Below are 12,368 nucleotides of genomic sequence, written 5' to 3' on the forward strand. Positions count from 1 at the left end.
GACTTAGTGTTGATCCCCCCCTCAGGCCGCCCCCCCCCCTTCAGCCCACAAAGGGGCCTCTCCTCTCTAATGAAATATTCTCCAAATGACCTGCCGGGCCCTGCTGCTCCAATCATTCCCAGGCAAAACACTGATCTAATGAATGTGCTCCTGGACCGAAACTTGTTGCATTCAAAGAGGAGAGAACTGGCACTGAGATACATTGATTTTTTTCCCCCTTTGCTTGTTAACAACAGTAGGTCACAATCTGTTATAATCTATTGAAGCTGAATACAAGAACAATACAAAACTGTGCAAAAACACAGTCGGATGTATTACTGTGTCACCTTCTGCATCAGTGGCATTTCTACAATATGTAGATTGTATTTCATTTGACAGTGTAGTGTCGATAGAGGTGCTAAAGGAAATAATCCAATTTCACTTACTTGGTCCAAAACTTAACTTTGGTGAATACATATTTGATCATTGATAGTGACACACTAGATGGCAGACGTTTAGATACAGTTATGAACCTATGTAGTAGCCACTTTTTGTGACATTTTTCTCTGGTGGTGTGCTTTGAGATTTTTTTTTTTCATTTAAAAATGTCATTTGAAAATGCTCCTTTGCTCAATAAAGTTTGGGAAACACTGGTGTAGAAACACTAATGTGGCCTCTGAGTGAATGCTGTGAAAGGAAAGAGGTCATAGATGAACTAATGACTGGGTCTGGTTTAGAAGCAGCAGGCAGTCGTAATGATAAGTTAGCTGCACACTCTTGAAGTCGGGACCTCGCTGTGTCAGTCACCCCCCACCCCCGCTCCCGCCTTCTCGGCAAGGAAGCCACAAGTGAAGCTTGGTTGCGTGCAAATGGGAAACTGAGTCTCTGCCGCCATTCAGAACCCCCCCAACTCCCTTTTTATGAGTTTCCATTTGAGTTGAAAGAAATTGACTTTAGTGGACAAACCGCTAATTATATACGAGCTAGTTCCTGTTTGGTAAAAATGCCACATGCAGCTTAATTGATGCAGAAATGTAATATAAGGAACGGGGTGATGTCAATAGAGTTCTGTTGGAGCCGTGCTTCCCAACCTTTACTGCGCCAAGGCACATATTTTACATTGGAGAAAATCTCGGGTCACGCGACCAAGCAAAAATCTCACAAAAAAGTGGACGCACGAGTTAGGTTGTGTGTTTTCTCCTTGCTTGTGGAAGAGCATTTACTGTAAATGTACTGCCTGCCTATACAGTATGTCATCACTGGCATTAATAGTTGAACAAAGATGTACTAAATAAATAATTGTTCGCACCAGTTAAGTGAAACCAGATAATTTTCAGCATCACGATTTGGAATTACTGCATTAGTGTGTACTATTGAATTTCGTCAAACCTCCAAAGTCAAACAGTCCGTTGGTGAGGGTGGTTCTCGTCAGGTCAAACAATTATTCTCATAGGACAATGATGTGGAATGACTTGTTACTTGAAGGAACATTCTTAACTCTTATACAAGCACCTTTGGTACAACTGCGACTGTAAAGTGAAATGAAGAAAAGCGGCTCAACATTTGAAAGGTGCCTGACAGGCACATGACACAGAGGGAACAGAAAACAGTTTGTTGGCACTCTGAGCTCAAGTCATTCTAAATAATGCTTTGAAGAACTGGAAATGATGCGACTTTGAAGGACCCCGTGACTCAAGAACCCTGAGAAATGTTAAGCTGCCGGAAGTACTGTATCATACATCCTCAACCAACCGTTCTCTCCGATTTCTGTCACCACCAGGAGAAATAAGGTGTTACTGCGACGCGCCGCACTGTGTGGCCACAGGCTACATGTGCAAGTCTGAGCTGAACGCCTGCTTCACCAAGGTGTTGGATCCACTCAGCTCAAACTCTCCCCTCACACACGGGTGTTTAGACCCCATCGCCAACGCCGGCGACATCTGTAGCAACCAGAGGGGCACAGACGCCCTCGCCGGTGCCGGCACGCTGGACTGTTGCCATGATGACATGTGTAACTACAGAGGCCTGCATGACCTGGCACACACGAGGGACTCCACAGGTAAGAGGAATAGAAACACTCAGTGTTAGATAATCTGTGTTTGCCCTTGAGGGGGAGTTTTGTGACAACAGGCATTTACACAAATGCTCGTCATATGTAATAAGATTCATTTCATACACGTCCCTGTGTAAAAGTCAATGGAAAAAGATGACCACGGCTCTTTGTTGTGAAGCGGAGCTGTCACCATAAAAGCTGTTCATCGAGTAACACACGGGGCTCTGCCATATTCATTTTCCATCTCTGTATGCAGATCACAACCGCTACCAGCCGGAGAGCAACAACAGAAACCTGGTGACGCGGGTTCAGGAGTTAGCTTCGGCCAAGGAAGTGTGGTTCCGAGCGGCTGTCATCGCAGTGCCCATTGCGGGTGGCCTCATACTGGTGCTGCTCATCATGTTGGCGCTGCGTATGCTGCGCAGCGAGAACAAGCGGCTGCAGGACCAGCGGCAACAGATGCTGTCGCGGCTTCATTACAGCTTCCACGGCCACCACACCAAGAAGGGCCACGTGGCCAAGCTGGACCTGGAGTGCATGGTGCCCGTCACGGGTCACGAAAACTGCTGTCTGACGTGCGATAAGATGAGACAGGGGGACCTCGGCAATGATAAGATATTATCCCTTGTCCATTGGGGGATGTACAGCGGCCACGGCAAACTGGAGTTTGTATGACTTACTGTCCAGGAGTGGCCCTCACGTGTTGCAGACTTGTTTTTTTTTTTTTTTTTTTGCTCTGGGGGGAAAAAAAACCCCAAAAACCATTCCCGTATTTTTCTCCCGTTGGACTGTTGCGTCTGTGTTTTCATTTATTTTTACCAGTGGCAAAAAAATACGAGACTGATCTCATGCCGTGTGGTTTTTGCTAGAGGAGCACTTTACTTGAAAAATGAAAAGGCAAAGCAGCGAGGAGCAATGTTTCAACCCGAGAGGGCGGGACTGTGAGGTGCAGTGAGATCACCCGGGGATCCTGGACTTGTACACTGAGCGCTGAAGGATTCCACGTCAATCCGAATTTTGCACATTTGTATAAAAAAAAAAAAATGTTGTTGCTGACAAAAGAAAAACAACTTTTAACACTGACACCAGGGTACAAGAACTTGTTTGAGGAGTTAAAATTTGACTGTAGGTGCTCACACTCCTCTTGTGTACATTCAAGCTTATTGTAAATAGTTTTTAAAATATATATATATTTTTTTGTCTGATTCAAAACTGACCAGTGTGTCTTGTTTTAGATGAATGTTTGCATCGCTCCATGTGATCAGACTACAAGCTTGATTGTGAGCGTGAAAGACTTCATTAAAAGTGACTTTTTATTTATTTGACTTAATGGAGTATTTCTTTCTTTTTTGTGTGTGTAGCTCTTTCCTTAAAATGTTAAAGTTGTTGTGTAGGGGGTTACATATACAGCTGTGGTCATATTTTGGCAGGTCAAGATGTGTGTAAAGCAGGATGCAAAAGTGTGCCTAGCAGGATGATGTGTGGTGGGGGGGGGGGGTCACTGAACAGTAAGGCCTTGTTTTTGTGGTTGAGCTGCCCCTACTAAGTCTCTTTGCTTCTCAGAGGTCAAGGGTTTTTCTTCCTGCACTGCTGGCATTGGTAGATATTTGTTCGTCTGTCGACTGTCCCTGCTATTGCAATATCTGCGGCTAATACAGTTTCTGACCTCTCACATGAGATGTGTATTTATTTTTTTTCCCCTCTAAAAAAAGAACCCCTTTCTCAGGAAAATCATTAAGCTTGGCTCAGGAAGGCTTTTTTAGCAGGAAGTTTACAGTTCTACCTTTAGGCTTGTCACAGGGTATTGCTTTTATGATCTTGGGACCGTACCTAAACTTAATTTGCTCTTAAAAAAATACGAACTGAACTCCAGCCGTCAGTCATGCACCATGGCAAAGAGAAGTGGACCTTATTTTTGTGAATGTACTACACGGAGTCGTTTAATTAACTGAAAAGAAAAACACGAAGAATCTGTCGGTTACAATTGTAAGTCAGTCGGTCATTGAATGTTGATTCTCACCGAATAGTTTTCTTATGCGCTGAGAACCGACCCTTGTTTCTTTCCATTAGGACAGGAAGACTCTATTAGCAGGTAACCACTTAGCGGCAGCTTGCATTAGCAGGGGCTCAGCCTATAGTCGGGACCTCCCCCAGGACTATTACACATGTAATCATAACAATGTCCTCTGCTCGGCCTGCCTAATGTGACTGCTGTTTGCTTTAGCCTCAGTCCACTTTGCTGGCTCAACCTGAGGTGTTTGGGTGGCACTGAGACGGGACAATGAGCGGGTCCACTTTAAGCTGGGTGTTACGTTTGCATGACAAAAGTGAATTGAAACAAGCTTATTTTTTCCCCAACAGGCAACAATTTAAAAACAACATTTCTTCCGTCAATTCCCAGAAAAAATCATTGTGCTTTTAGATCATTTGTGTGTGACGCAGAGGGCAAACCACTCTGTTCCGATAAATGCCTATCAAGTCAAGCTTCTGTGAGGCAAATGCATCCTATGAAGAAAGCAGCTGTTAAAAAACGTGTTACTTAGTAACCCTCTCATGTGACCACTTTTTTTTTTTGGGCGGGGGGGGCGGGGGCGACGACTAAACATGTTACCATTTCCAGACGAGTACTGTATCTCTCACCGACTTCCAGCAGTCATTTGGGTTATGACAATCGCCCAAGCCAGCAGCCACGGCGAGGTCATTAGCATCGGCCATTTTGTGCAACACTAGGCAGTCAAGCTGTTTGCATTCACATGCAAATTTAATGAGGTAGCCGACCGGCTGCGGTCAAAAGACCCCCAATTTGTTCAGGAGCGACACCGCTGTGCCCCACCACGAGCAGCACGGCACTTACTGGTGACTGGATTTGCATTGATGCAGATTTTAAATTCCCAACCCAACCACTGAGAACTAGAGTGGGACAACTCAATTGTCGGCATTTTGCAGGAAAAACATTTTCAGTGTATGGCTGTGAAAAGCTCTGAGTTAACTTCTGCTGCTCCTTTTTTCTTTAATTCTCCCTATATTCACATTAACTACCACAGGACTGTATATTGAAGACTGAAGACTGTTGAACTCTTTAGGTAACAGTTGACCGAGCTCAAACTCTATCAATATTTCATGAAAGATTATAAAATAACACACGTATAATACTAACACCCAGATGTGTTGGCACCCAGGCTTAAACGTACTCGCCGAGTCTTCTGTCAAACTCACTTTCTGGGATGTTTTGTAGCAGCGGCCATCTTGGAAATGGGAGTTGGCCCGATTTTTGCACTCAATTAGGAAATGCATTGAGTGCAATAAAAGGATGCCCCCTATTTGTCAAAAAATGGAGCTCAACCATGACTTTGAGTAATATTTATCTGGAAAATGGCCTTTTTTCCTGTTCTTTTCAGCTCCGTACTAATAATGTCATGGAGACGAGAGGCAGTTGCTCTGCGTCGTGCGGCAGTTTGCATTCGTAGCGCAGGAGAGGCCTTGTACCCACTCTGGCTGCAGTTCCATGTTGGAAGAGTATATGAGGTGTAAACACACATGGAACCTGTTAACACTTCCATATGGGTAGACTCGTACACCTCCCACTGTAGGCAGTGTTGTTCTTTTTTGGACCTGACCTGAATGTAACCGATACAAACAGTTACCTTTGAGTTTTGTGAATTCGACAGTGTGGTAGATTGCAGCCTCGTGTGTACCCTTCTTCCGAAAACAGTGTTGGTCTTTTTATTGTTCTCCAGGCAAGGGTTTCACAATTCTAGGAAATCTCCTTAAAGTGTCTTACAGATTTGATGCAAATCTTAATGCAGTGTGTATCCCTTCTTGAATAAAAAAAAAAAAGCTTTCGACATATCATTTACAAACCTCCGCACTAATTTGGTACAATGGTTGCATTCTGTTGAGGCCTTCGTGTGAAGTATCTGTGGCGTAAATAATATCGCGGATGCTCTAGGGCTGTTTAGCCATTCCAAGTTGCAAACAAACAAAGAATTCATGGATATAAACAGCTTGGAACAAAAAAGTACTTCTTCTTTTTGTCAAAATCGCATGCCTGCAGAAATAAATATTCCCCCGCTCAAAAAGACATCCACCGAAAGAGGATATGCTCTAAATATTTAGCTAATTCACTTCCTTCCAATGGATAAAAAGTGCCTCTTCAGTGCTCGTCCTCCTTCACCTCATCCCGCCCGTCGAAACATTCACCCCAGAATGCTGCTAATGTTGGGAATGTTTACCAGCCCAGTAAACTCGTCAAGCAAAAAGTATCAGTATAATGCCGTCCAACGGCTTAATACTCAGTTTTGGTTATCACTGTGAGAAACGTGTTTATTCAACGATATTTTGATTCCGGAAAAGTTGGAAGTGCAGGAATAAAGTTTCAAGCGTGAAACAGCTTTGTTAACTCCGGGAGAATGATTTAGTGAGAACACGACACCGTTAAGATTTTAAGCGCATTTTTCGGCTTGATACTTGGCAACAACGTCCACAAACTCAAATCCACCATGGCAACCTGAACACTTGTAAACTTGCTCAACTGACATCCCGAGCAGTATGAAGGGCACCCAGAGGTGTGGTCACCTCCCAAAACTCGTGTGCGTGCTGGAGGCCAATGAGAATAGCTTCCACCAAGACATTTGGCTTGGCAGAAGGCCAGTGTGCCTTTCTATGGAATGGAGATGTGCACCTTGAGCTGACAGCCTAGCCTTGGGACGGGATACTTGCCTGTTTACTCTGATGTGTGTTCATTGTGGCTGTAGATCCCAGGGATTACTGGGCCTGGAGCAAAAAGGCTCTTATCCCTTCATACACAAGCCTCAAGTTACATTTGGATGCGAGCGCTATTATACAACACCCTTTGGTTTACGGGGATTACCTGCAATTCTAAAGTACGGTCCATCTGAATTCAGGGTCATCTTTATCCTCTGTATCATGTGTTCAGTTAAGACATGTTGTTTTGTGTGTGTGTGTTTGTGTGCGTGTATATATATATATATATATTTTCTTTTTTGTAGGTGTGTGACAGGAGTCATCTTGTAAGAGTGCCACAATACGCTTTCATCATTTGTCTGTCGATTGAATTTATTTGTACATTTTCAGACCGTATTAACACTGGGTAACTTATTTTTACATTCGTATGACATTTGACAATAGTTAAAGGCTACTGTGAAACTTTGCCTGTATAGTGGATGAAGTTTTACGATGGAATGGATTAATTCCCGATTCGTTAAAAAAAAAAACGTTTTGATTAAATGTACCTCCAGAGACAAAGAATAGCAGGCTAAGTATGGTTTGAATTAAAAACGGTGTGATTCATCGCCGTGTGTATTTGTATGCCATGTTCTTGCCTTACTAATTTTTCATCTAAAGAGGTCAGAGGTTCAGAACAGATCCTATTTCCAAGAGCAGGGATGACGACAGCCAAGTATTTACGAGCCTCAGTTATCTCCTGCAGCGCAACTCTGGTAAGTTTGACTACAAGAACCCCACAGACTAAAGAGCAAAGCCTGACTTTGTTTCTCCATATTTTATAGCCCCCTTCTTCATCTGGTGTTTATTCTGGCCTTGTCGATTCAAGCCATACAGCATGTTGACATATGTTGCCAGAGAAGACCTATTCCTAGTTTGTATGCGATAAAAGCAAGCGGAGCACTAAAATTCCCTGTTCTTGACAAACGCAATGGCTCTAGTTGTTGATGTTCAAGTTTTCGTTTAGTGACACGGCAACCGCATGTTCAGTGTCTTGCCCAGGGGCGTGTAAATTCACACGTAGGAGCCGCCGTGTGTGAGGGAACGTTGGGTAATTACTCCTTTGCTGGAGCGCTTTACATGACATTTCCTTGGGAATGTTTTGGGAAAAATGTCTCGATGGCCATGAGAAATTGGGAAGAATATTTGAGTGTCTCCTGACAAATAACTAAAGCAGAATGCGTGCTAATATAAACAGGGAAATTCAACAGCCATGTTTGATTTGGCGAAGCTGATTTTTCTATTTTACATTTGGACTTCACCTGGAAATTACAAAGACGGATAAAAGCATCATTCAACTCTCCATCATGAGAAAGCGTGGCTCCCTTTTGGGAACTCCCAGATACGTATTTAAAATATTGTATATGCACACGTATTTACTCTCAAAATAATAGTTGTAGTAGACTATACATCTGCTTAAAAAATATCAACAAATCCAGATGATTCTATTCTGTGCAGCCACCTGATAAACTTGAGTAAATTCAACATTTTTTTTTTTCCGATGTGGATCGATTAGGTCTGATATAAACCGAATGGATAAGTTCCCTGGAGAGCCTCTTCTTTCCCGAGAGGTTCGGAAATTGACTTCCAGATGTAAATATGTTAAGGCAAAGATTTATCTGAGAGGATTTCATCTGAGCAGATCAAGCAAAAACAAAGAAGTGCTTCCTCTCCCTGCCCTTTGACGTGCTCCGGCTGAACTGGAAATACCAATGTGATCTTAACAAACAATGAATGTACTGTGCGACGGGTCAAATTGTATAGTAAATGATGTCATGCCAATAAATCACCTCTCACTGGGGCGTCAGACAAAAAAAAAGGGAGGAGACAATTCTGTCTCGGCTAATTAGGAGACGTCGCAGACAACATCTTGGGCTCCAGTCAAACATAACTTGCTGTGTGTTTTTTTTTTTACAAATGGGACACGGTATTAACTGACAAGTATTCATGATGTAGCAGTTCCAGTGAACTCTTGATCCGCTATTCATCATCAGGTGGGAACGTTGTTTAGTGCTGGGGTCAAGGTCTCAGGCACGTGGTTCCAGGCTCTCTGAGAAGAGCCATTGTTGTTCCAACGCGCTGTGTGCTCGCCACGGGTACGGTGAAGATCATCTCTAACAGGGGCCATCCGCCCTCAGGCAAAAAATGTCCCGTCCTTATCAGATTCGGAATTTCAAGCCACAAAAGAATATTTAAAGCACTTCAGAGTTCTCAGATAAGACATCCGCCACGCTTTGTTATCTATCTCCTGGAGCTGTTTGCGCTCTTCGGGCTTGTTTGTGCTGAATGGCGCCTAAATGTCACTTCATTTGCCCCCAAGAAGTGAACATCACATTTTGTGTGATGCATCTGCGGCTATTTTGTACAATTCTTTAATGTATGATCTACGAAATAGAGTTTGGGGTTTGATTGGTTGTGTTTTTCCCCCCCTCACTGTGGGGGATTCTGCGGCCGCCCTGACCATTTTTTTTCTCGATTCTCCCCGCTCCACCATTAAAGAGATCTTTGTGATTATTTCCCGCCAACTCGACTCGCTTGGCTCCCCCGTGCACAAGGAAATGTTTTTACTGCGGCCTCTACTTCTAGTTTCTGAAGCCGTCACTTTTCTACTCGACATTGTCAAATTGAAACTTTTGGTACCGCAGACCTGCTCATTTCAGGAGCCGGGAACGTCCTGTGTGGTTGAGGCGACTGTGGCGTCCTTCATCTGTGCAGCATTAGAACTAGAAGCAAATTAAGGCTGTCTCCTCAACACTGGGCAGACCTCTGCTGCTGTCTGCAGTCAGGACCAGTGGGGGAATGAGGCCACGGTTAAAAGGAGCTACATTTACATTCCTTATTTGACCAAGGATATTTTTTTAGCATTTGACATAAATGTTAAACATTTTTCTGCCCAGTATGCTGAAAAAACTTGGCTTTAGCTAGGCAATGTGTTGTAACCTATAATTTTCACACACCTTTGTGTGGAAAAAAAAAAAAAGTATGGATCTTTTGCATAGATGTGCCCATATATGCATTTTGATATGTTTTGTACTTTAGTAAGGTCTGTTTTTCCCAACTGAGTCTGGACTTGACATTACATATTAATGAAAGTAGGCGATCAGTTGCAACATGTTTATTGTCTTTTTAGCTCCACCGTGGGAAATGATCCCAAGTGTACCTCATCGAGTGGGGTATCTGGTACTCTTTAGGGGCATTGTGACGGGGTGGAGATGAAGGCAATGTTGGCAAAGGGGTGGGGGGTTGGGGGGGGGGGGCGAGGGTTAGTGTGGCAGTCTGGGACATGCAGACATAATTTGGACCAGAGGTGGAACCTGAGAGCCCCGCAGTCTGACAGGAAGCACTGGCTTAAATCCCGTTCCATTTAGATGACAGGAGGGCCCGCATGGCCCAGCCTGGAATGGCATGGCTTATAGCTCAAACCTAATGGGACTTAACTCCTCACTAATACCCCCTGCCCCCAAGATATTCTTCTATTTTATGAACATGTGCAACGCCAGATGATGTTTTCTATAAGGTTGACTTAGTGTTGTGTTGGGGGACATGATCAGTGAAGCCCTTGTTCATACTTTAGAGCTCTGCTATGTTGATGTCAAACAGGCTGGAGTCTGTAAGGGCTTTTGTCTCATTCTGTGACAAACTAAAGTAACGTCTATTAAACCACCTCTGTTTAATATGGCGTAGCGGGTCCGACACAGTCCCACTAAATTAAAAGGCTGCTATTACAACCTGAGCTGAATCCATTCCAAAGACTCAGGGGTCAATTTGGCTTCAGGGATTCCGGAGTTATATAAAACGCGGTTTGTGAATGTAAGTGGAGCTTTGTTAATGTTAGAAGTTCGTATAAATGCTTCCCGGTTGACAGCCTTAAGCGTGATGTGATGTTTCCTCCTCTTTAACTTTCTCGCCTGGTGATTTTATGTTTATCAATGGAAGTGTAGAAAATGCGCAAAGGGCCTCAAATCTGTAGAAGCACATTCATCATTCAGTCAGCTCGTACAGTGTGCGCTTGAGCGCTCTACATCTGCAAGGGAGAACTTTTTCTGAACAGATGAAAAAGACATTGTGTGCCTTTTCACACTGCATCAACGTTACAGTTCACACAGCAACAGTCCAGGAATTTGTCATCACCGGCTTCTCGGTTATTGTGACTGACACATTGCGGACACGTTCTTACCTTTTCATCCATTTTCTAATCTGCTTATCCTCACGAGGGTCGCGGGCGTGCTGGAGCCTATCCCAGCCATTTTCACGTGCATCCACTTTCCGATGAAATGCTTGACAAACCCGCTTGCCCCCGCACGACACATGCACATGAAATGGACAGTACACGCAACTGTATTACAAGATTCAATCTGATCCGTCCATCGTTCATTAAACAGCCGAAGGAGGCCTTCCAAATATTTTGTTTACCTCATTTGGCTACTTGAGAGAAACAAAGTACAACTTCAAATTGCTGTTGTTCACCCCCGGACCTGAGATGTGTGCGATGAACTCCATCATGAGCTCCACAAACATCTCATCTGTTTGCGTTTGAACTCAATGAAGACCACATTGTCTTGAGGTTGTCTCTGCGCGTTTGCTTTGGCTCCAAGAACGGTTTTAACTGCATGAAGGCCCCCGCGTCCTCTTGCGGTGTTCTAATGAGAATGCATGTTTGTGCAGGCAAATTAATGTGTGTATGGGGGTGTGGGAGAAACCGTGCGTGGGACATTGCAGCAGGCTTCCAAAGCTGCAAACAGGAACCAGATGAGGTGCGATTAACATGGACAGGCTGAAAGACAGGCTTCCCTCTGTGTTCCGAAGGAGAGAGGAAGTGCGATGTGGTCTCACCACAGACCTGACGCTACCCCCTTAAAAGACTTCATCTCTATCTGATCTCCCCCGACGAGGAACACATTCGTTAAAATCAGGAAGTCCTTTGATGGGGATGGAAGGACATTCTATGAAGTAGCAACCTAAAGCCAACGGTGTTTCCCTTCCTTTGAGCGCACTACACGGGTGTCAGCAAATTGTCAACGTGAAACATTGCATTCATGACCACATTCTGGATCAATTTCCACTTTTTTCCTCGCAGTTCCCATGACCTTGTTACAGCGAGGTTGCTGCATTCTCTGAATGGTGCAGCAGTTTCACAAAGAGGGGAGCGGGAGTGTGGTCCAAAGTGCTTGGCTGGCTGGTCCAAAAGCGAGAGCTGCCGCGCAGCCGGCTTCCAATTCATTCGATTTGAGAATCGGGATAATGTGACGCTCCTGACCTGCCGCTCAGATCTTGTGGTGCGTAATCAGCAAAGTTGTTTGCTGATTTAAGATCTAATGGACGTCAATGGCGGTTCGGTAGAAAAATGGACTCTGAAAGGACAGAGGACTTTCTGTCTCATGCGACTGCATTGCAGCTCCTTCACAGGTCTCCAAAGTGAAGTGGCTGAAAGTGGTGAATGTGCACATTGACTTTGAAGCTTGTTTTTCTTGCCGTGTTGATGATTAGGCTCCCTTATATTTGTCTCGTTCTGCATCGGCGGCAGAGTAACTGACAGGGGCCTGCTGAGTGCTCAGCTAATGAAACTCATTCCCCTGCATGTCTGTCTCCACGG

General features: G+C 44.3%; 1 protein-coding gene across 1 annotated transcript in view; it reads left to right on the forward strand.

Annotated features, from left to right (window-relative positions):
* bambia (BMP and activin membrane-bound inhibitor (Xenopus laevis) homolog a) overlaps nt 1-3,357 on the forward strand; it is a 4,500-nt gene extending 1,143 nt beyond the window's left edge. The window contains exons 2-3 of the mRNA XM_019867174.1: nt 1,760-2,038; nt 2,289-3,357. Coding sequence (XP_019722733.1) covers nt 1,760-2,038; nt 2,289-2,707 — 698 coding nt within the window. The 3' untranslated portion in view covers nt 2,708-3,357. The remainder of the gene's footprint in view (nt 1-1,759; nt 2,039-2,288) is intronic.
* Nucleotides 3,358-12,368: the final 9,011 nt, after the last annotated feature.

Source organism: Hippocampus comes, unplaced genomic scaffold (genome assembly GCF_001891065.2).
Source record: "Hippocampus comes isolate QL1 unplaced genomic scaffold, H_comes_QL1_v1.1 scaffold322, whole genome shotgun sequence".
Lineage (NCBI taxonomy): Eukaryota > Metazoa > Chordata > Actinopteri > Syngnathiformes > Syngnathidae > Hippocampus > Hippocampus comes.